Source organism: Castor canadensis, chromosome 1, assembly GCF_047511655.1.
Source record: "Castor canadensis chromosome 1, mCasCan1.hap1v2, whole genome shotgun sequence".
Classification (NCBI taxonomy): domain Eukaryota; kingdom Metazoa; phylum Chordata; class Mammalia; order Rodentia; family Castoridae; genus Castor; species Castor canadensis.
In genome coordinates this window covers 130,126,002-130,151,660 of record NC_133386.1, presented here as the reverse complement: position 1 = coordinate 130,151,660, position 25,659 = coordinate 130,126,002, and the positions used below count along the sequence as shown (strand labels likewise).

The 25,659-nt window shown below is 37.5% G+C and overlaps 1 protein-coding gene across 13 annotated transcripts in view; it reads right to left on the bottom strand.

Annotated features, from left to right (window-relative positions):
- Positions 1-7,507: 7,507 nt before the first annotated feature.
- Nars2 (asparaginyl-tRNA synthetase 2, mitochondrial) overlaps positions 7,508-25,659 on the bottom strand; it is a 126,629-nt gene continuing 108,477 nt past the window's right edge. For 11 of the 13 annotated variants that reach the window (XM_074082089.1, XM_074082103.1, XM_074082094.1 and 8 more), the window contains 3 exons: positions 13,215-13,312; positions 11,499-11,525; positions 7,508-8,451 (listed from right to left, as the gene is read on the bottom strand). In XM_074082089.1, coding sequence (XP_073938190.1) covers positions 8,307-8,451; positions 11,499-11,525; positions 13,215-13,312 — 270 coding nt within the window. In that variant the 3' untranslated portion in view covers positions 7,508-8,306. The remainder of the gene's footprint in view (positions 8,452-11,498; positions 11,526-13,214; positions 13,313-25,659) is intronic. The other 2 variants (XM_074082093.1, XM_074082127.1) reach the window with 2 other exon arrangements.

Here is a 25,659-nt window from a genome sequence, read left to right as displayed (position 1 = left end):
ACTGAAATTACAAAAACATTTAGAAAAGCATGTATTTCTTTCAAATACAAAATATATTCAAGTAAGTTTTACTTAGGAATGGTTATTTTTGTACGTTATTCAATTCTCAGTAAGGATTTGTTGAGAACCTACTACCCCGCCCTTTTTTGGTCACCGTGATTCAGTCAACTGTTGTATTTGTGTGTGTGTGGTGTTGGGAATTGAACCCAGGGACTTGAGAATATGAGGCCAGTGCTGTGCCAATGAGCTATACACCCTCAGCCCCATTCGAGGTTTTTAGGGAGTGCCCTTTACATACAGGACACTCTCCAAGGCACTGAAGATAGAGGATAAATGTGTTTTAATCTGCCACTGTGCAGTTCACATTCTGGCACCATAAGACAACTAGGACTTGCACAAGGTGCTAAGAAAGCATAAGTAAGCAGGGAGTTTGGAAGTCATTGTCCCACTCTGGGCTTCCTGAAGTACAAGTAATACAAACACTAATGTGAAAATGTGGAAATCCTAGCTGTATTTTGGGGGGTCACTACAGAAATAATGCCCTGTAGAGTGTGGAGTTAGAGCTGTTAGTATTTTGATTCTGGATGACTAAGAGGCGAGAAGTGTATAGCCTGAGAAAGCCACCTGACCCATTTGTAGCAGTGCTCAGTCAGGGTTCAGGGTACACCCCAACTTTATGGGTAGGACAGGAATCTGTGCAGGAGACTTTTACATTTTTCTGTTGAGGGTTGCTAACCCACTGGATTGAAAAAAATCAATCAAGAGCTAAATGGTTGTGAAATATAAAGACACAATTTTTTTTTGTGATCACTCATCAACCTACTCCTATTTTATGAGAAACAGTGACTAGCACAAGCTAATATTTAGAAAATGAGAGAGAATTGTTGTTTTCAATAAAACTGACATGTCCAGGGGGAGGGCGGGAGAGAAAGGAAGGGGAAGCACCTGGACATTGATATATTGCTAGCATAGGAGGAACCAGAGTGGGAGAAACATACACACGGAGAAGGAAACATGGGAGAGGTGGTAGGTAGAGAAAAGGGTAAGGAAAAGCCATGAAGGGTGAGAGGTATGGTAGGCTGTATGTTGCACAGGTCCCAGGGGTATCACCCTGCAGGCTGACTTTGTCATCCTTCTTAGAGAGCTATGAAAAAAACATCTCAAGAGTACAGAGAACAAACACCGTATCTTGTTCAATGAGGACATTTGTGCAACCATTACCTATCCTTTACTGTAAAAATATCACACTCTCACTGAACATTTCTCAGTGCACAGTTAAACTGCCTACACCAGAGTTACTCAGGGTGAAAATTAAAAAAAAGGAAAGGAAAGAAAATTATGGGCTGTTCCATCCCAGCCTATTGAATCAGACCTTCTGAGGTGGGAACAGGGCATTCAGACTTTTTCAAAAGCTCCCCAGTGATTCTTACACACAGTAAACCCTGACAAAGACCGTATGCAATGGGGACCACTGAGATGAGGGAGCATGTTCCATTTATCTCTGCATTCACAGAACTGAGTACTGGGCAGGGCACAGTGAGTGCTCAATAAAAGTTTATTGACCTGAACTGGATACACTAAAGACACTAAAGCGAAGTGACTCAATGCCATTGACTTGTGACAACTGATTCTTTTTTCCCATATTCTTCTAATCTATGCCCACAGTGTTTTTTCACACTGTTGTAATTGCAATTTGAAATTCTGTTTAAAAATTTCAACACATTTTCTTTACAAGTGTGGTACTGGGGACTGAACTCAGGGTTTTATACTTGCCAGGGAGGCAGTCTACCACTTGAGCCACTTCCCCAACTTTGGTTATCAGCACTTTTGCCTGAGGCTGGCCTTGGACCATGACCCTGCCACCTATGCCTCCCCACAGCTGGGACCGTAGCACACAGCACCATGCCAGGTTTATTTGCGGGGATGGGGGGCAGCAGTCTTGTTAATTTTTTGCTCGAGCTAGTGCCAAACTGTGATCCTTTCAATAGGTGCCTTTCAAGTAGCTGGGCTTGCAGACATGGGCCACCATGTTTGGCCTCTTACATATTTTAATGGTTATAAAAAACTTCATACAGCATGAATAAATGTCTTAATTCATATACATTTTTTTGAATTCTGAAAGGGTTTCCCTTAGGAGACCTTACATTTGTGCAATGCTTTTCAGTGTATGGAACCTTTTCACACCATCTTCATTGCCTTATTCAACATTCTGTAGGAGCAGCTTTATCCTCATTTTGCAGATGGGTTTCAGACTCAGAGATTAGATAACTTGCTCGGAAGTGGAATGTCAGACTTAAATTAGGGTCTTCTTCCTCTATGTCTAGTTCCATTTCCAAGATACCAAATACCCAGCACATTTTCTGGCAGGAATTTCCTGATGCAAAATACTGTAATGTAGTACGTGGCAGATGGAAACTACATTTAAAGCTATCACTGGCCAGACATATCCTAACTATAAAGAACCAGCTTTTGTCTTTTATGGTGCTGCAAAGAAAGTATGTGTATTAGTGCGACTGTCAGCGGAAGAACTTACAGTGCTGCAACACCATCTTATGCTGTCTGTACAGGCCCATCTCTGCAATCCCCAAGTGAAAGGGGCTGGAATTGTTCCAGAACACTCTGAAACTCTAATTGAAGTTCTTTAGCAGTATTTATAGGAAGTGGAGCAACCTCTACAGGCCATAAAGCAGACAGGAAGGAGGCACCAGTGACTTTAAAGCTCCTCTAACACCAAGAATGGCCTCACAAGACACTTGGGGGGCAGCTGAGTGAAGAGGGGATGGGGATCTCCTACCTGCTAACAGAAAGGCCAGTTTGACGGACACATTGTTGATGAGTAATCTGGAGGAATGCAGCACTTCTGGGAAAGACACTGTCCAACTGAGCAGTTACAGAGGGTCTATGCTGAAGAAGGCTGGGAAGAATAGAGTGTTTCTGCATTTGATTTTTATTACTTTTGCATGCTACAGACAGGCAGGTTTTGTTAATAGCAGGTAAAAGTTTCTAACAATCAGAGCTCTCTGAGAACACGAGTTCCTATTTACTGAAGGGAGAATAGACAAATTACTAGGAATGGGTGAAAAACATCAGATGGGGAAAAGAGTATGATCTCTAGTAAGAGGATTTTCTTTTCTTTTGTGACACTGCAGTTTGAAGTCAGGGCTTTGTGCTTGCCAGGCAGGTACTCTATCACTTCAGCCATGCCCACAGCCCTTTTTGCTTGTTATTTTTCAGATAAGGTTTCATATTTTTTTTTTGCCTGGGATTGTGATCTCCCTACTTATGTCTCCTGTGCAGCTGGGATTATAGCTACCACATCTGATGAGATGGGGAGGTTGTCTCCTTAACTTCCTGCCTGGGGTGGCCTGGAATGGTGATCCTCCCGATTTCTACCTCTGGAGTAGCTGGGATTATAACTATAAGGCACCGTACCCAACTAATAAGTTTTTCAAAAGTAGGATCCCGAAACAGCCATTCTTGGAATCAGCGTGGAGAAGGTTGTAAATGGTCCAGGTTCTGCCAAATACAGTTCTAGCTGTGTACTTACAGCATAAGACTTTTGCTACACTGGCCCCCTAAGTTTAAGCTATCAGAGCCCCATATTCAGACACCAAAGGTCTATCAATTTGGGGAGGGAGGATATTATTAATTCCCATACAAGTTCTTTCATCTTACTATATACATTCTTGGAAGATTCCTGAGAGGGATCTAGGGCAAATATTAATATGAACTCATATTTAAAATTAAGGCTAAGACTGGGTATAGTGGTGTACACCTGTGTTTCCAGCACTTGGGAGGGTAAGGCAGGAGGATTGTAGGTTCGACGCTAGCTTGGTCTACAGAGACCCTGTTTCAAAACAAAACAACAAAAAAATCCCACAAAAATAATTGAAGCATAGTGTACTTAATTACATTTCTAAGTCTAAAGTACTTTTTTCCACATTCAATATTGCTCTTTAGTAGAATGTATTTGAGCTCAATCATCACCTTTGCATTCTTAAGTCCCTTATCCCTACTTAGATCAGGAAACTAGAGGCCAGAGTATATGTTTTATAATATGTCCTGTACAGTAGGGCTTAAAAAGTTCTATTTCCAGTTCTTCTGGAGGTTGAGGGCAGTGAAACTTTATTTGTAGTCTTATTCTCTCTCAGTATTAGGAGTTTCCAATTTTCATAACAAATAAGCTAGACTGTCATTTAACCAAACCAATTTCAAGCCCACTAAGATTACAAGAGAGCAAGATCCACACTCATTACTTTATGAATTAAGAAAATAAGATATGGTGAAAAAAAATGTAGTAACTTGTAAAGCAATGACCAAATGAGAGTCATTATTAAGAACAATTACAAACAGTAAAGATGGAGGAAAAAGTTACTGAAGAGTCATGAGGTATGTTAAATCAATGAGTAGCTGCCTGAATTAACCTAAATTGCTGGCAGTTTCTTTACAATGTCCTCCCATCTCCTGGAACTACCCTGTGTATTAACAATTGCCGTATATTCTCTGGACTCCAAGCTAAACTCTGAATAAGAATTGTAGGTTTAGCTGATCAGAGGGGATTCCCGGGCCACCAGCAATAGAAGAATGTCCAGGTTCCAGAGGTGATGACCATGATCTAATTAAGATGTTATTTTATGGAAGTCCTATTGAATCATCTTAGTATAGCATGATCAAGGTTACTTTCTATTCTTAAACTATCTTTTAATTTGGAATATAAATCATAATTGGACATTATCACCCATTTTCTAGTATGCACACTTTAGATTACAGACTGAATACAAATACTGATCAGAAGTCAAAATACCCCACACATTTCTTATCAATACAATCCAACTGTCTTTCAACTCTGCATTTTTATATTCTTGCCTCACCACTTATAAAAATAAACATATGAATAAATAGCAATCCAATCCAACTAAGCATCTTTCATCTATAATTATCTGAACAAGAGATTTAAAGATGGGTAGTTAATCCATTGCATCAAATGCATCTTCAATTGCCTGTTCAGTCATGCTTGAATGTCAAGATTCAATTTATAGAGAAAATGAATATATAACACTGAATAGAGAAGCTTCTGGTAGATCCTGTTTGAGAGGGACAAAAGGTCAAACAGTTCCTTTGCTGGTCTGTGACAGTTAAAATTTCTCTGGGCTAGGTCAGAGGGTGAGAGAGAGCGATGTCTAGATCTGGAATGGATCACTCACACAAACAATTACGTTCTTGTCAGACTGAAAAACATGACAGCACAACTCCCCCCAGGCAAGAGGACGGCCTATTTTCGTCTACCTATTTCAAAATTTGAAATGACAATGGGAATTGATGATGGAGAAAACATTTCTAAGTTTTATAATATACTCTTATTTGGATTGCTGGGATTACTGTTTGGGGGTGATACTTGGAAATCTTGGGAAAACAGATCTGATTTGTCTCCCAGAAACTGGTTGCTGAAGTAAAAAAACCTAAATCGTCTTCAAATTAATCTCTGAACTCACAAAGCATGATAAGAATATTACAGTATAGACAATTTTGCACTATTAAACCCAACTCTTATTCACTATATAAAGACGTATACAGTGCTGTTTTGATGAAGAATATTCACGTTAGCTAATGAGTGGACATTTAAGGTTTTTCCCTGTTATGTCTCTTGCAAGCCATGGTTTCATTTTGGCATTTCATCATCTTGGACACCTGTGTTTGCTTTTGTTCAATTATCAGTAAAATTGAAGTAGAGAGCCAAAGGCTTGCAAGCAAGTGTTTAGATTCAACCAGATACTCATTGTATGATCAACTGTCAAGGCAAAGAATGAATTAAATATGAAGTTTTGCACTACAGTAGGGGACTGCATGTGGTCTAAAGGTTAGACTCTAAATCAGTTATTAGTGACTATGTCTACCACATATTAAGGGCTAGAAGGGTTCACAGAGTTTATCTACTATAAAAAAATTCTGCTGATTAATAACTGCAGGTGACAATGATTACTTTGCTTACTTAATTCTCCAAAGCTAAATTAACAGTAGTGCTGGGACCAGATCCCAGGGTTTCTCTAACAGCATTCTTTCCATGACTGTTATTTTGAATACCCTGTCATCGTGTTAACATTACAGCTCTACCTGGTTTTTCAAAAAATCATGGGAGGGATGCTTCCAGGTGGTCTTACAAATTACAGTGCCTCCAGCTTCCCAGTCTGTGATCTGGCTCAACAAAATTAACAGTAGAGTAAAACCTGAATGTCAAATCGATACTGGCTGATGTTGCAAATGTTTACAAGTGGATTTTGCATTTTGTCTTCTGAGTTTAAGGCTAAATATCACTTTTTTTCAGAGCTGCCCTTTCTAACAAACTTATAGATGTTTGTCTTGCTCTGTATATAGTGTTCTATTATATATCACATTCTTGAAATAATATGGTACTTATTATGCATCTTCTCTAATACATTGTAAATTCCCCAAGGAGGGATCATTGCTATTTTGTTCACAGCTGTTTATCTGACACCTAGCACAGTACTGGCATATAAAAGAAATTCAAGCTACGCATAGTGGTACACGCCTATAATTCCAACACTTGGGAGGCATAAGTGGGAAGATCATGAACTTGAGGCCAGCTGTGACTACATAGTGAGACCTGTTTCAATAAAATCATTAAATAACAAAATTAAAAGCTCAAACATGATTTTCTGAGTAAGCAAATGAATTTCTCTAATTACAGTTAAGGCAAGCCTTATGGGAACCCTAATTATCTCTTTTATCCTTTTCTAAACTTGGTATGTAAGCCCAGGGATTAAAGTTCCAGGGAAGCAGATTTTAACTGAGAGTTTAGCTCAGCAAAAGTACCAACTAGAGAGATTCAGAAACAGAATGAGCAATATTGAAGGATGCTGAGCTCATATCAAGAAGACACTGGAAAACCAAGGTGCCCAGGTACATTAGGTAGAAGATCAACTTGTCACCCTCTCAGGTGACTTACAATCCTAAGATTCTGAAATTTATTTCATTTCAGCTGTTTCATTTTAAGTTAGGTTAACACACGGTACATATACAAATTCATTAAGAAATAACCTAAGAGAGCTAACAAATGAGACTTAGAAAATCCATTATTCAGGCATGCATGCCCTTTTATAATTATGTGATACATATACAATTTGCTACAGCAAATAATGAAATTATATATATATATAAAATCTCAATGAAGACTAAAACAAATAATTTTTAAAAGTCTGCGGTGTTTTTTTTTTTTTTTTTTTTTTGGAATTGAACCCAGAGCCTCAGGCATGCTAAGCCCTCTGTTCCTGATCTAAACTCTCAGTCCTACCAACAGTTTTAAACTCTGTCTCTCTTTCTCAGAGATACAATTATTATTGTATAAACTCTGAACTCTGAATAAAATGATGCTTGGACTCTAGAATTACCCATCTTGTAGACTAAGCCATCTCCACCTTGGATTAAAGATGCCTTCCCTTCAAATTTCACTGGGAAAAGACCAAGATTTCACAATTAAATTTTTCATAGATAGCAATTTAAAAATCTATTTTATTGACTATTAGAGCAGTTATAAACATCTAGTATAAATTAACTAGAATAGTGATTAAAAAGTTTAGTTAATGTAGTCCCATTAGCTTTTACAATTAAAAACCAGTTACTAAATGGAATTGTTTTTTTACTCAGCCTAAAGAAAGATTTCAATTCAGTATAACAACTTTATTAAATCAACTAAGACCTGAAAAGGAATATTTTCCTCTATAAAGCTCAGTAAAGCACCGAGAATAAGATGAGCATTTATCACAGGTTAAATGACAAGAGAGAAAAAAAGCCAACATTTTATTTTTAGTTGCTAGGCATTTCTGAAAAGCTACACAGGGAAGTGATTAAAGACAAAGTAAAATACACTATCTTATCTTGTCTCAGAGTTTGAGAGGACCTTTGCAACCATTTGGTTCAGTGTCTTCATTTCTTCTTCTTCTTTTTTGTCCAAGCTGGCCTCAAACTCCTGCGCTCAAGCAATTCTTAGGCCCCAGTTTCCTGAGCACCTGTGACTAAAAGCCCAGTTACTTCTTTTTTTCTTCATTGAGGTAATAGAAAGTCCACTTGCTTTAAGTACCACTTCTTGAGGGAGTTAATCTTTCCATGAAATGCCTTTGGGTTTCTAAAAACAAAGATCATCATTTCTATTTCTCATATGTTGTATCTTACAGCATACACAATTACATATTGAAATCTATACTTCTATAATTTAAACACTGCACTCTTCTGTGTGCAAATTCATGTGGAGTGCCTCTGCATAGGGTACTTTTCCTTCACCAACCTTTCAGTTATAAAAGACATGAATGAGTAAATCTTGGAAAAGGGATAACATCTTTGATATTGTCAACTCCCAAGATGCACTGTAAATAGCGTTCAAATCCCATCCCAAAACCTCCATGTGGCACAGATCCAAATCGACGAAGATCCAGATACCTGTTTTTAAAAACAGAGAATCATAAAAAAAAAAAGACAAAAATTCTATGTGAGATTAGATGTATGATTAGAATTGTATGTTTTGAAAGTATTTTGCAATCATTTGTTTTGTCCACGTCATTGTGGCAGACCAGTCTTTTCCCTCCACAGTGAGGGTTGCAATGGAGAAGTTAGAGGACTCCACCTATCCAAGGTTATCCAGATAAGCACTAATAGGTCCGATTGTGCAGTCATAGGCTTTGGTCACTTGACCCTTTTTTTATGCACCCATGTACAAAAAACTTGCCTCATGAGGCTACAGAAAGTTTTTTTACTTAGTCTTATTAGTTTTCTTGAAAATGTATTGCTCTTCTATTTCTTGGTATGTCAATGATAATGCTCTTTTCTTTTTACCCAAATTATATTGTTCAATACATAGAATACAATGAAGAGTTCTGCCTGATACATTACAAAGTGATAAGCTCTTGGTTAGACTGTATGCTACATCAGGGGCAGACACTGGTATCAACCTTTTTACTCCAGGGAATGCTCTAGAATAGTTATTACTGCATGAAGATTTTTCAAAGGCACAAAAATTGACTTTTGAGTGCTGAAGTGAGTAGAAACTTCCAGTTTTCTGCTTTGGGCCTGGTGAAATGGCCAATCATTTTTCTGGCACACGTGGGAGCCTCTGATGCCCACCCATGAACCTTCTATTCTCAGTAAAGACCACATAGCTAAAAAAACGGTTACAACCATTATTGAAACTCAAATTCCAATAAGCCAGCATGGAAAAAAGATATTTTAGGAAGAGAAGAAAGGATTCCATAAATATTATTATTATGTCATATATAATATGAATTAAAATAAGCTTATAAATGATTAGTAAAATCGCTTCCACAATAAGACTTACATACATTAGCTGGTAACTATTTGGTTCCTCAAGTATAAAGACTGTCTCTCATCTATTTTCTCACTATTTATAATAATGACTATATGTATTGCTATTTTAGGGAGTCAAGACTAAGTACTTATCTTTGTAAAATAAAAGATGAATCACAACAAGGTGAGCTGTAATCAGGTGAGAGATCAGTATGACTGGGATGATGTAGTACAAAAGTTCAGATTAGTAAGAACTATAAGGAATAACAGGATGAACAATTTTGAGTAACTGCAATGTTTAATGGCTGCATTTATTTTAGGCTTACAAAGTATGGGGATATGGTAAGTGTTGATTAGTGACAAAGTGAGATAAAGGGCATACTAAACCACTTGTCAAAGCACCTGCAGGGCCTAAGCCGGATGGTAGGAGTTCAGTAATAGTTTTAGATGTCGCTAAGTCCTCATACATTGATATTTTTATAACACTAGCCCGCAAGTTTGCAAACTCAATTCAGCTTACTGCACTTTTCCTGCCTTTGCTTTGATAGGTAAAAAATTCACTTCTAACAAAAAGTTTTTTTTAATGTACACCTATTTGTTTGATTATTGTTACATTGACTGTGGGGTGACCAGGCATAGAAGAGATGGCACAAAATTTGTGGAACTAGTTACAGATTCTATTTGCATATGGCATATAGAAACAGGAAGTGAGTACATTCCCACACACCTGGGGTAGCTACTCACAGTGTAGAGGAACACTAGCAGAGATCACAGGCTTGAAGATTCCTAAGGCCCCTTTAATACACTATGATTACCATGTAAAAGGGAGCAAATCCAAATAATAAAATATTTATATCTAGAAATCTTCAAAATGTGAAAATTTTGGTTGGGAAAAGAATGATTAATAAGGACCACAAAAAGGTCTAAACTTATTTAACCAAGAATTAAAACTTAAAGTTAGCTTTTTTTTTTTGAACTCAGGGCCTACACCTTGAGTCTTTTTTTGTGAAGGGTTTTTTCAAGATAGGGTCTTGTGAACTATTTGCCTGGCTATCTTCAAACCATGATTTTCCTGATCGCTGCCTATTGAGTAGCTAGGATTATAGGCGTAAGCCACTGGCACCTGGCCTATTTAGCTCTTTTTAAGGACAGTTTTTACACACTATGTAATAGACAGAAAGAATCTGAGGAAAAATGCATAAGCTTGCTCAATCAGGCTTGTCTATTAAATAGCAAGACTTCAAACATGAGAAGAAAGGGGGTATAAACTAGTATTTTCTGAGCTTCTAATGTGGACATTTAATTTGTATTGTTTCATTTCATCTTTACAATAACCCCGAGAAGCAATAATATCATTTCATTTTACAGTCATGAAAACCAAGATTCTTAGAGAGATTAAATATATCTACAATATTACTGGTTTAGTATAAGGCATTCAAATGCCATTACCTGGACCTAATCTTGGCATCTCTGGAATCTATCTCCTTCATTACCAAAAGGCAAGTATGAAATCTGTCCCTTTGTCCTACTGAGGACAGCAGAATTGTTAGTGATATTGTTGCTATTATTGTAACAAGACCCTAAAGGAGTAGTATTACAGAAATATACATAAATATCTATCTTGAAGAAAGGGTCTGCAGAAAGAAAAACAAAACAACTTTGGGAAAATAAACGTATGATTGCAGACTGGTGGTCTTCTCTAAGCAGCTCAGATTTCAGTTCTTTGCAACTTCAGGGATTACTTAATTCAAGTTCCCAATTTCAGACACAGAAAAACTGAAGCAAAATGGTTAAGAGCAAAGACTTGATTCAGAGATCCATTCTCAGCTCCATCCTTCTAACTGAGATCCTGTTTAAAATTAGCCCACAACTTTGGGACTCAGCTTAGAGGGTAATAAAAAGGAGCTAATAATACCCACTTCTCAAGAGTGTTGTGATGATTATATGAGAAAATACACATAAAAATGTTAACTGAAAGATAATATAGATATGTGACACATAATAAGTAATAAATAAATGGTAACTATTATTTTTCATGGATCCAAAGGGAATAATAAGCAATCATCTGAGTCCCTAGTTAAGTTCTTAATACTCTCCCATAGGGGCGTGGGAAAATAAGTAAGAACACTTCTATGTAACACTCAGACTAGCAGCTAGAATAAGATAATTTAGGGACACATTCTCACCATTGGTAGGCTTCTGTAAGTCCTGATCTGTAAAAGGGAAGGAACAAAATTCTTTCAGGCACTGGTATGGCAGTTAGAAAAACATGTTAATCACCAAACATTTATGCTGGGTTGTGCGCAAAAAGCTCTTCATAAAGAAGTACACACAAAGATTGTGTTCTTCAATAATATGCAAGAGTTGAGGACCTGAAACTTTATAGTAAGGTAACCAATGACCCAAGATATTGTCAAATAAGTGGCAGGCACAGACAACAATGCTATAGAATGTAAATAGAACCACAAAGAAGGTACTGATGTGAGACAAGCTTATTGTCCTATGACATAAGAAAAGCACTATCATGAAATACTGTGTACACATGTATGCAAATGGAAAAATGAGATCCATTGAAACTATTCCAGGAATGGGGGGAGGGGTGGATAAAGGAGAAGGTGGATGTGTGTGATATGTGTATCAAGTATGATATATTTGATATATTGTAAAAACATCTGCAAATGCCACAATGTACCTCCACCCAGCACAATAATAAAAGAAAAAAAGAAAAGCACCATCATTATTGGTTAAGGTGGCTGGAGGCACACCTTGACAATGGACACATGGATACAACTTTCATTCTACAACATTAAAACAATTATACACGTTCTGAGGCTACCTTCATAATACTGTTGCAATTTGATTCCTCTAGTTTGAAAAAAATGTGAGCAACATTTTAAGCATTTAGTGTTCATTAAAATTAATCTGTCCTTTAAAAAGTGTTTGGGACTACAGTGTATCTGAAGTGATGAGGGCTGTGAAAATTCAAATATACAAAAGTAGAGAAAACATGAATGGCAGCCTCAGACAGATCACTGAGGTAGGGAAACATGTATCTACTTCATTAGGAAAGATAAATTTGGCTATTATCAAATATTAGGTAAACATTTGATGTTATGAGGAAAGGTTTCCTGGAGGAAGGAAGCAAGCAAAGAAAACAGACCAATTAATCTTTCGACAGTCGAGGTTTCTTGCACACGTGTGATTTTTATTCTGCCTAACAACAATAAAAAACCTCAGAAAATGCTTACATTTTTTCCATCTAAAGAGTCTGACCTTCAGTTCAATTTCATGACTTTCCCCAGCACTTTCTAATGCTATAGCCCGGCTATAGTGGCTACCACCTTCTTAGTGGTAGTCTAACTGATAAAAAGAGTCTTCCCAGACCTTCTCCCCTCCCCTGCTTTCTTCTGGAGCCTAGCCCAGCAGAGCCACTCAAAAGACTGCGATTACAGAACTAGATTACCCCAGAGGTTGATATGCTGGGGTCTTGGAAAAGCACCAACTTTTAAACCATTTCTCCATTAGGAAAATACCTCACAAATGGCTAATTTAACAGGATATTTTCAAACTCTGGCTTTTTCCAGGTTATGATGGAACCAAGTACCATCTAAAGAGAAGGATTAAAATATGAAAAGGTCCTTTTAAAAATGTAGGACAAGCATTAAGGAAATCTCTTTGTTTTATTAACTTTTTAAAAATGTATCTTCTATAGTGTGAGGAATACTATTGTGGGTTTGTTTCTTAACAGTTCAGAAGAAACACCTTTCTCAAGGTCACATGGAATCTAAGACCCAGGTCTGTCAGATGTGAGGCCCATACGCCTTTCTGTTACTTCGCAGGGACTACCTTTGAGTGCTTCCACCCCAGTTCTCAAGTGTGTTCCTTTTATATCTGACCAATACCTGGCCAGTCTCTGCTCTAAGAAGTGATATCGCTCTTCCCTGAGGCTGCCTCCAATGAGCTCCCCGACTCCAGGAACCAAAAGATCAACAGCAGCAACCTAAAAGAAAAAAAAAAATCATAAATAATATTTTCAAGTGGCTTCAACAATAATCAGCTTCTGAAGCAGGAGGATTTTTTTTCCTTTAGTACTGGAGGTTGAACTCAGGGCCTCATAACTTGCTAGGCTCTTTTCACTTGAGCCAATGCCTGCAGCCCTTTTCGCTTTAGTTTTTTTAGTTTATTGTTTTTTTGGATAGGATCTTGTGCTTTTTGCCTGAGATTGGGCCTTGGACCATGCTCCTCCTACCTATGCCTTCTGTGCAGCTGGTCCCAGCTTGTTTATTGAGATGGGGGTCTCACTAACTTTTTGCCCTGGTTGACCTTGAACTGCAAACCTCTAGATCTCTATCTTCTGTGTAGCTGGAATTACAGGCATGTACTACCACACATGTGATCCATAAAAGGAGCCTATAAAATAAATCTTATAAATATGGCTTTTCTACTGCTTACCAGAATCTCACTTTATCTGTCCATGCTTACTGTTTCCATATCAAAAGTTCAGCATTATTTTTAGAATAATACTGCACAAATTACAGGTGGGGGTTGGTTCCCTCTTCCTTCTTGTACCATTTGTAAAATCAAGTGTGTTTTCTTGACACTCGATCTTAATTAAAAAATGAAAAAGTTTACAAAATTATAAAGTATTAAAAATCACCTACTACAATGCAGGAGCAATTACATATTTCCTTTTAGGTTTTTTTTCCTTATATGTTTAAAGAGTCCATTACAGGTCAAATTACATTAAAAACTTACCACTGTAACTGCCTTATACTGTGAAATGAATTATTTTGCCTGTGTCAGTAAAAAGGTGGCACATATTTAATGTTCCAATAGCTGCAGGTTTATTGTTTGGAAGTGCACCACCATGCCAGCAAAACTGAGGAGGCTGAGGCAGGAGGGTCTCAAGGTCAAGGTCAGCACGAGCTGCACAGTGAGACACTATTCATAAAACAAAACGTAACGAAAACACACAAAAGGACCATAATTTAACTGCTTTCATTTCGCTGGACATTCATGTATTGTGCATCTTTGTTTTCTCATAAATAATGTGGCAATGAAGAGTTTATTTTTTGGAGCTGGGGACTGAACCAAAGGCCTTGTGTGGTACTATGAGCTGTACTACTGATCTATACCTCTTCCCCTACAATCAAGAATTTAATTCGTCATATATCATAAGTTCTGATTATTAGTCAAAGAAATACAAATTATTATAATGAGACATGAGTTTGGTAAAGATAAGAAAACAACATTAACTATACAGATAAGAGAATGAATAAACCAATTCTCTCGTACACTTGATACAACCTTTTCTGCTCAGCATATGGCAACAAGTAACAAAAAGCCTTAAAAATTCATTGATTTTGAATCAGCAACAGCAGCTCTAAAAACTGACAAAATAACCAGAAATGCAAAAAAACATGGACACACAGGCTATTTTAGTACAGTATTGCTTATAATGACAAAAATCTGAGCATGCACCAGCAGGAGATTGTTACATAAATTTTAAGCATGGATACAAATAAAAAAAGACTGACACACACAATGTCATGTTAAACATACTGTCATTGTGATGGGAATATGGAGTTAAATATTTTTCTTTTTCTTTGTACTTTCTTACTTTCTACAATAAAGATATGTCACACTTTTGTCATAGAAAATATCAAAAAGTTTTAATAGTGGAAAATGGCAGCTTGCTATTTTAGTTTGTATTTCATCAATTACTAATAATATTTAATTTTTACAGTGTTTACTTGCAATCTTTGTGTTTTGGTTGTGCTTTTACTTGCAATCTGTATTACTATGTGACCTGTCAATTTTGCGGGGGCATTTTTTAAGGCCAAGAATCTGAAGGTTCAAAAGAAAGATTTAATACAGTAAATGAAAAATTAGGAACCCACAGAACACATTTCAATCTTTAAATGTCACACTACATTGAAAACTCTTTTTCCTAAACTTTGCCTCTCTTTACCATATATCCATTGCCCTTTTGATTGAGATATACTTTATAAATAATTGAGATCAACAAGAAAAACTCAAGAATCTGCTACAAATGCTGCAGGCCTCATCCTCATTACTATCATTAAAGAGAAAACAAGGAGCTTGACTCTTATCACTGCACTAATCACAGTGTGAGAAAACAGAAAGTCACTAATGGTTTGTACTTTTACTAAATGTTTTGCCTCTCCATAAACTGATGAGACTCTGTACAAAAAATGTCTGTCATGCCACCATTATTTCTTTGTTACATATTGGGCAGTAATTCTTCTATGAACTTGGGGCAACACTGATTTGGTGACTCAAGACATGATACCGGGTAATGAAATCTAACCAACACTTTAGATAGGTAAACAAGAGAGCCTGACTAATGTGATGAGGAAATTCTCATGAGACACACAATTAATATATAGTTAGTTTCTAATAAGGGCCTTTCTATTCTTAGAGAAAGTCCAAAGGGAGTTTTTATGGCCACAGAAAGACTGGCATCTTTATTTCCCAGTATCTTGCTTTGAGATAGGGCTAGATATAGGACACCTGGAGAAAACTTTGTTTTTACCTTCAATCCATAGTTTTAAATTTAGAATATAGGCAATCAGGTTTGGAAGAGATTAGTCAACAAAGTGGGTATCTGGCCCTTGCCTTTGGCATCCTTGCTTATCTCTGAAGGGACAGGTATAACCAAAATCTTTCTGTTCCAAGGTTTAAACTGGGAAAACCTCATATAACAAGTGTGGGCAGTAACTGCTTCTGATATTGTAAGAACATACAAAGCTTAAATGTGAGAGCTGAAAAGGTCTACTGTCTCAAAATGATGCTGGAAAACTGCATCGTTTTAGGGGAGAACAGGAAGTAACTGATGTAGATGAGGTCAGTGGCCACTGATGAGCAGATGGGCAGCCTTTGCTGAGTTGTTCTGCTTTCTCCATGAAGCCCAGGAGCATCAAACCAGAGATTCACTTCTTGCATGGTCGTGCTGCAAATACAACTAAAACAAACAAAAACCCCTGTGGGATCTTAACACTTTTTTGCAGGCCTAACTTATGTTAATTTTTAAAATGCTACTTTTAGAGGAGTGTAAAAGACTTATTTACCTTAGAATAAAAACCTTCATTTTAATACTAGAGTTCACTGGAGCATTCACTGTACAATCACTCTGGTTTTAGCCTTTCCCTGTCTGGTTTTTATTCATTTGCAACTGCAGTGTGGAACTGGAAGCTTCTAAACTTTTCAGGTCACCTTCAACTCTTATACATGGTATGATACTTAGAGATACTTCTGAAAACATCTTCCAACCCTGCCTTCCTAATTACCAGGGCACTTAACTGGTTATGCCCAACTATTTCTGCTTTACTATCATAAAATTAAGAGGCTAATGGCTGTATCAGTTAGGATAGCCTAGGTTATGCAGTAGTCATATAAAATCCTAGGGTTTTCCAACAAGGTTTCTCAGACTCAGCATTAATAACACTTTTGGCCAGATACTTCTTTGTTGTGAGGGCCTGAACTCACAACAGTTCAGTCCCTCCAGTTATGGGATTGAACCCAGGGCCTCTATGCATCTATCACAGAGCTATACCCCCAGCCCACTACAGATGTCCGAGACTCAAAAGTGTTTCTACACATTGATAAATGTCCTCTGGGCCTAGGGAGAGGAAGGCATAAAAATGCCTGATTGGTTTAGAACAATGAATTGTTTTTTTAACTTATGCTAATGTTCATTCTGGACTGAAACTAATAGAACTATTTTTGAGGTCTTCTGGTAGATAGAATAAAAAACATGCAGGACTGTGCACTAAAAGCATTTGTCACTAAGTAATACAAAAATGTCACTTCTGTTTGTAACTGTTTCACCAATGCAAGTCACATAATTAAGGTCATGTCACGGAGTGGGGTAGGGAAAGTGTAACTCCCTCTGGGTAAGAAGCAGAAGCTATTATGTATGAGAGAACAGTGTACCGCATTTCTCTTTCTTCATCGCCTTTGACTCTTTCACTTCTACTATTCCAACTAGCTCCTCGTTATTCATCAGATTAAGATCAGCCAGTTGTGGTGGCACATACTTGTAATCCTAGCACTTGGGAAGTTGAGGTAGGAGGATTGTTTGAGGCTGCCATGGGCTACAAAGTGAGACCCTGTCTCAAAAAACAAAACCAAAGAGAATAAGGAGTAGAATAATAGTTTTATTTTCTTCCACTGACCTGTGGGAAGCACTAATCAATGTGAAATAATTTAGCAAAACAGGCTACTTTAGTTGAATAAAAATCTTCAAATAAATCTGGATAAAGTCCCACAGCACTACTATATCTTTACTTGGTGCTAATTTTGTGGTATGCAAGACACATTTATCATCACACCCACATTCTCAGGTGGATGAATTTCTTCTGTTTCGTTGATACAGACAGCAAAGTTGCTTCCCCTTACAACATCTTTACTTTAAATAAGGCATTCCATTACAATGCCTCATAAAAATTCAGTGGCCAAATGGTACTTTTGCTTTTTTAGTAAGTAGAGATTTACCTCTGTGAAGAAAAACCCACAAAGGCCTTGTTCTTGTCTCTTCCTCTGATAAAAAGATTCTTCTTTCCTCCCTTTTTAGTTTTGCTTCCACCATATTTTCTGTTCTTTTATAATTACATCCTCCAAAAATCTATCTGGAGAATCTGGCACTTTCTCAGAAGTTGTACAATATTTTGTAAACACAAAGCTGCATTTTCTTCTGGTATGATATAAAAAATCTCAGATTCTCTAAAGATTACTTAGGTACAATCCTCTCAAATTTCTATAACTTCTAGTTACAGTTGCGAGTCCAAGTAGGATTTTTCTACCTTGTGTCTCCCCTGGAACTACACAGCTAATTATTATAGAAAATATGTTGCTCAAAGGGTTCTGGTGGAGATTAAAGGCACATATGGATATAATACAACACATGATATAGTGCACACAAAATGTAAAATGGGGAGAGGGGAATCACACAAGTTGCCTGGAGAGGTAAGGAGGAAAATTTGCTTGTGTTTGCCAAGTGACTGGCAGATATGGTACAAACAGGTCGGAACCAAGCAAGCTGTCTAGACCATTAGCTGGGCTGTTGATTACAATTTGCTTTATGGGCTGGCAGGTCTGTGGTTTATGTGAGGTTGTGACTGACCAGGCAGTTCAGATGGGGAGGGGAATTAATCCTGATTAAGAAAGTAGAGAAGGCTCATGGATAAATAAGTGTTGTAGTAGAGATTAGATTTTTATCATAACTAACTATAAACCATGATACCAATAATTGAGTGCCATAAGAAAAATACAGGTAATAACAGAGTAATTATTCAGACCATTGTCACTTCTAAAGTACTAATACTGATTGACTAGTAATGGTCCTTCTAACCAATTCCAGCATGCCACTTGCAAAAGTGACTCTGAAACTGGACTACTGTCAGTACCCCTTTTCTGCCTGTTCAGCTATTGCATGCCCAGCTCTCCAAATAGCTAGACTGTTAGGGCATGTCTCTTCCAGTTAGAGTACATCATCTTTGCCCCTGGGGAATGAAGCTGTAGGTTTTTTTCTTTAGGAAATATCCATCCTTTTTAATTAGATGGCCCAAATAATTCCTATTTATAAGTTTCATTCTATGACTATTTCTGAACAACACAAGATGATAAGTAATGGCATAGGAACCCTCAAAATAATTCAACCTTCATATGTTAGTATTTTTGCCAGAAACTTAGTAATTCATAGCCAAAAATCAATCATGACCTTGAATTATTAATTCTGAATAAACATCTGTACTTTATGGAAAAATAGGGTCTAAAGAAAACAGAAGTAGGACCAGAAAATATGCATATGCATTTCTGATGGCTATCAGAAATAATGAGCTCTAAGGAACAGGAACCAGAGCTAAAGCTATCATCTTACCAGCTGCATAGTAAAAATGTCTTCTTAATTCAAAGATGGCCAAATTTGAGCACTTTTGTGACTAAAAATCTCTAGTGTTTCTATGCCTCTTCAGGAGACCTAAGTGCAAGGACTTTAGCTGTGCTGTCCTTTCATGCTCCTGTTCAGATAACACTGGAGGCTACAGGTAATTTTCTTGTACTCTTCCCTAATTCCGCCAGCCTTAAACAAAACCTGTTTCACTTTGGGCACATGTTCTAGGCCCAAAATGCTTCCCGGTACATCTTCCTCCACGGGGATGAGTTTTGATTCTGCTTAAGTCACACAGCTGCCACAGCATGCTATCTAGAAATAGTGTTGGTATTCAAGCTCAACAAAGCCTGGTTTCTATTTATGATACTGACTCTTTGATTCCAATCAATGTACTGAAAATGAAACTCAAATCTTGAATTTAAAAACAAATAGGCAAGCCAGGTGTGGTGATGCACGTGGGAATGGCAAGTGTCTATAATCTTAGCTAGGCAGGAGGCAGAGGTAGAAGGATCTAGGGTTGAGGTTGGTCTAGGCAAGAGCAGAAGACCCTATCTGAAAACCAAAACAAAGCAAAAATGGGTTGAGAGTGTAGATCAAGTGCTTGCTTAGGAAGTGCAAGGCAAGAAACAAGACCAGAACAAAACCAAACCAAACAAAAAAACCAAGCCAAATAGGCTAAGTAGGAACAAGGACTTTGATACTAAGTTCAAAGAAAGGAAAAAAAAAAGTTTAATGCCCTTTCCTGTGTTACTGCTCTTCCCACTTATCTCAGCATTTTATAACACTGATGAAAAACACAATTTGGATGCTTTCTTATTCAAATTTTCACAGGCTGCTACTCATAATGGAGCAGTATTACAGAATAGTATCAAGAGAAAAAGAATTTTCCACAAACTATAGGAAATATGTTTGTGGTCTTGAACTTTCTGAGTCTTTGTTCTGTTAACAATAGACAGTATTTTGCCCCTGAAAACAACTAGGTACTAGGTACAACAAGAAAAAGAGAGCCTTCCAGATGCAACAGTGAGAAGACAAGAGATGGGCTGTCAGGCAGCAACAACTAAAAATGGACATAGGCTACTATAATAGTGAATTTCGTATTTCTTTTTTGTTTCAGTTATTTTTCAGGTGGAGTCTTACGATTTGCCTGGGGCTGGCCTCAGACTGTGATCTTCCTACCTACAGCCTATCAAAGAGTTGGGATCACAGGCACATGCCATGCCCAGTTTACTAACTGAAATCGGGCCTAGATTACTTATTGCCTGGCCTGGCCTTGAACCATGATCCTCTGATCTTTGCCTGAGTAGCTGGGATTACAGGCATGAGTCTGGCTCTAATTTCACTACTGCTACCTGACAGAGGCAAATGTTTTACAGTTTGCAAAGATATTAATTGCTTCAAAGGAACAGAATTCTCACCTTACCCTGAAATATATGGTCCTTTTCCCCCACGGCCAAGATAGTTACCACATTTCTTTCTTCCTTAGGGAGCTATAAATTCCAAGCCAGCCAGCAAAAAACATCAGCTGCAGGCCACACAAAGGTTCACATATGAGTTCTACCGCTTAAGAGAGGAAAACATTGCTTTAAATAAAGTCACTCTTAGAATTAAAGTCTGCCTTCTGGAAACCACCCGTGACTCCCCTATCATCTACTTCCAGCTTATTTCATAGGCCATGGATTACTCTTAGGAAATTTTTTTTAAAGTTTCATTTCTTTCCTTCATTTTTGTCACTGTTGCTACTTTAGCCTGAGGTGTCAACTTCCCTTTTCCAGATAAGCACAGTCCCTTCACTGTCCTACTTGTCTTTAATCTCCTACCACAATGCTTTCCTGCACACAATTCTCTTGCCATCATCTACAAACACACATAATGTCTCCCTAAAGCCTAAGCAATCTGTAGCATTGCAGCCTTTCCACAATTTGTTCTCATTTTGTTTGGCCATCTTTATCATAAGTAATTCCCTACTCTTTCTATATTTTTATGGTTTTAATTTGCACAGCAATTTTATAAACATTAATTTGTCTGATCTCCACAACAAGCCTGTGAATCCCTTTAAAATATTCTCATTGTTGTGTCTCATTACAGAAATATACTAAAATTGAGTTATTTATTCTACTCTTGATGCCACTGCCCCAGGCTATGATAAATGCTATTGTGCCAAGTGCGGGAAGCTCACGCCTGTAATCCTAGCTACTCAGGAGGCAGAGATCAGGAGGAATGTGGATTGAAGCCAGCCAGAGCAAATAGTTTGTGAGACCCTCTCTTCAAAAATCCGTCAAAAAAAGGGGCTGGTGCAGTGGCTCAAGTTGTAGGCCCTGAGTTCAAACCCCAGTACTGCAAAAAAAAAAAAAAATACTGCTGCTATGAACAGTTTTGTGCATATTCTGGGGATCATAGGTATACATCTTGATATGGAAAAAACATGTTGGATAAGAACACTGAAATACTCAGCTTTAGTAGTGTTACGATTTGAATATAGTTGTATCCTTCAAGGATTCATTCTCATTGATGCTACTGAAAGGTGGCGGAACCTTTGGGAGGTGGGGCCTAGTGGGATGTCTGTAGGCCATGGGAACATGAGGTATTTCTCAGGTGACACCTTCCAAAGTGCTTATAAGGGAAGTAATAAGGAGCAAGACAGGTCCTACCTGTCATTTTTTGATTGGTCCTATTTGAGATGTGAGTGCTTGCTCATACAGGTGACCCCACAACCTCACCATGATGTATCATCAGTTGCTGCCCTTACCAGAGGCAAAACCAACAGGGCTGCCTGATCTTGGATTCTGAACATTCAAAACAGTGACCTCAATAAACATTTTCTTTTTATGAGTTAGCTGCCTCAGGTATTTCATTGTGACACTGCAAAAGTGACTAATACAGATACTGCCAAATAGTTTCCAAAGTGATGATACAAACATGTACTCCCACCAGCAGTGTATTTTATTTCTTAATACTGTTACCAATAGCAGAATCAGGCATTTTCATTTTAGCAATTCTCATTGGTATGTAGTGGTGTTTTTCTGTGGTTTTAATTTGCATTTCCCTATCAACAAATGAGATTGACTATGAACTCTTGAGAATACTGTGGCCAAGAAAGATTAAGTGGTGAATACAGAAGCAAACCCTACGTTTCCCGGCTATATGTCCATTGCTTCTTCTGCCACTCCACAAAAAATACTTTATTCCAGAAGATCAGGGTTGAAGTAAAGCCACCAAATATGCTACATTATGCCTCTACAACTTAGCTCTAATAGTTACCAGCTGTGTACTTGCACAAGCAACTACCCTGAGGTGCTAAGAAACAACAGCCTTTTCTGTAAGAAAGGGATAAAAGCACATGGTACGTAGTAAGTTATTTTCTTGTCATTTGAATGCTTCAACTTTATACTTGTAACCTAACAGGTACTCAAGAAAAGATGACAATTCAGAACCTCAAGTTTAATCTGTTGATCTTTTCTTCTACTTTTCAAAACTCTGAGCACATTTCCTCTCTAATCCTGAATTAGTTTACTTAGTTAAATAAGATGATGTAAATAGCTGCATACAGTGGTGTGCCCAGTCACACCAACCTACACAGGAGGCTGAGATCAGAAAGATTCTGGTTCCAGGCCAGCCCGGGAAGTGTGTAAAACTCCACTGCAAGGAAAAAAGCTGGGCATGGTGGTGTGTACCTGTCATCTCAGCTACTATGGGAAGCCTAAAATAGGAAGATTACAGTCCAGGCTGGCCTGAGCAAAAAGTGAGACCCTATCTCCCAAATAACCAGAGCAAAAAGGGCTGAAGGTGTGCCTCAAGTGCTAGAGCACCTGCCTAATAAGTGCAAAGCCCTAAGTTTAAACCCTAGTACTACCAAAAAACCCCCAAAACAAACAAAAAAACCCCAAAACCACAAAACCAAAAAAACCATGTAAATAATTTCTCAACTCCCTGTACTTCTTTTCTTTGCTATTTTTCATAATCTTACCGCTTCCTTGACACTATTATTTTACCAGAAGGCTTAGGAAGCATCTATGTCACCTTTATCTGAATTGTTTTAACTAAACAGGTTGCTTAGTTAAATCAATGGGAAGACTGAAATGGAGAGAACAGATTGGCAACAAAAGGTTAGAAATCTATAGCGCACATACTATTAATAGCATACTTATCTCTACCAATTGTAGAGATATTCTCTATCTCTACAATTCAAACTACACAATGTTTCATAATAAAGAACCCAAGAGCAATTTAAAATAGACTGAAATGCATGTTTTTAAGTCTGACATAAACTCCCAGGATAGTGGTAAGTACTAGGTATGGGAAAAAGTGGCAATTCCCTTTGTCACTATTTTTGTTGATTTGATACTCAAGTTATTTTGATACATGTTAATTAAGAAGCCACAGCCCAGGGAAATTTATGAGGAAAACTTGGTTGAGTGTTCTCCCATCAAACCTGACTTCACAGTATGTACTTTACTGAATACCCGCTTAATCTTAAATTTCTCTGAGGTGTTAAGTAATACCAATACAGTTTTGAGAATTAGAACACAGCCTGGTGATCCAGGGACTTTTTCCCTAATTGCATGTGGCAGGAATGAATATTCTTCTCTGTGAAGCCACTACCCTAGCTGAATGTTTGCCACTGGTTTTGGGAAGATTTATGCAGAGACCCAGACTCAGGGACATATGGCATTTTTTTCTTTTCTGCTGTTTTTTAAAAATCAACATACCTAAGCAGTACAAGGGAATTTTACTGTGCTAATTTCACATAGATGTATGCAGGGTATCTTGAACAAATACGTCACTCTATTATATTCCCTTAACCTCTCTCATCATCCCCTCATCCCTTTTCCAGTATTTCATTATGCTATCTTCACATATATATGCACATATGTATGTAATGTACTTTGATCCTCTTCATCCTCAATACACTCACCTACACCCCATCACCTCCCTCTGATCTCCTCCCAGACCTCCTTTTACAGACTCTAGACCAGTTACAATTATTTTCTCATAATTTTAGTTCTAGATTCCACATACAAGTGAAACATCATATATTTGACTTTTTGAGCTTGGCTTATCCCACTCAACTTAATGATATGCAGTTCTATCCATCTTCCTGCAAATGAGAGTTTCATTATTCTGAAGAATACTCCATAGGTGTACCTATGCCACATTATTATGTATCATCAGTTGTTGGGTAACTATACTGATTCCAGAGCTTACTATTGTGAACAGTACTGCTAGAAACATGAGTATGCAGTACTTTTCTTGTATGCAGATTTACACTCCTTAGGAAATATGTGCAAAAGTGGTATGGCAGGGTTATAAGGCAGTTCTACTTTGAGTGATGAATCTCCATACTGATTTCCACAGTGGTCATGCTAATTTACATTTGCACCAACTACATATAAAGGTCTCCTTTTGTCCCACTAAAACCTCACCATCATTTGTTGTTTTGTTTTCTTGATGGTTGACATTCTGACTGGGGTTGAAATGGAATCTCAGTGTGGTTTTGATTTGCATTTTCTTTATGCCTAAGGATGTTGAACATTTCTTCGTGTACTTATTAGTATTTGTATTTCTTCTTCTGCAAACTGTCTGCTCAACTTATTTGCTCATTTATTATTTGTTCTTATGCTGTGATTTTTTTTGAGCTCTTTGTATATTCTGAATATTAAGCCTTTATCTGCTGAACAGCAGCGGAGATTTTCTTCCATTCTGTGGGTTGTCTCTTGATTCTTTTTTTTTTTTTTTAATGCACAGAAACAGTTTAATATGATGGAGTCCCGTTTATCAATTCTTGCTCTTATTCCTGGACAAATGGAGTCCTATTCAGAAAGTAAATGCCTATGCCTATACCTTTCAATGTTTTTCCTGTAATAGTTTCAAAGTTTCAGGTCTTACATTAAGGTCTTTGATACACTTTGAAGTGCTTTTTGTACAGGGTGAGAGATAGGGATCTAGTTTCAGTCTTCTACATGTAGTAGATAGCCACATTTCCCAGTATCTATCATTTGTTGGAGAGGCTCTCTTATCTTTTGCCTCTTTTGTGAAAAAATCAGATGACTGCAGCTTGTGAGTTTATTTCTGGGTCTTCTAATCTGTTCCATTGTCACTTATCTGTTTTTGTGCCAATACCATGCTGTTTTTACTATGGTTTGTAGTATAATTTGAAGTGTAATATTGTGATACCTCTTGTGTTGCTCTCCTTGATCAGAATTGCTTTGGCTATTTGTTATCTTTTATGTTTCCATATGAATTTTAGGATTGATTTTTCTGTTTCTGCAATGAATGACATTGGAATTTTGGTGAGAATTACGCTGAATCTGTAGACTGCTTTTAGTAGTATAGCCATTTTCATATTAATTCTGGCAATTCATGAACATGGAGGGTTTTCCATCTTTTGGTTTTCCTCAGTTTCATTCTTTAAGGTTTTACAGTTTTCTGTGAAG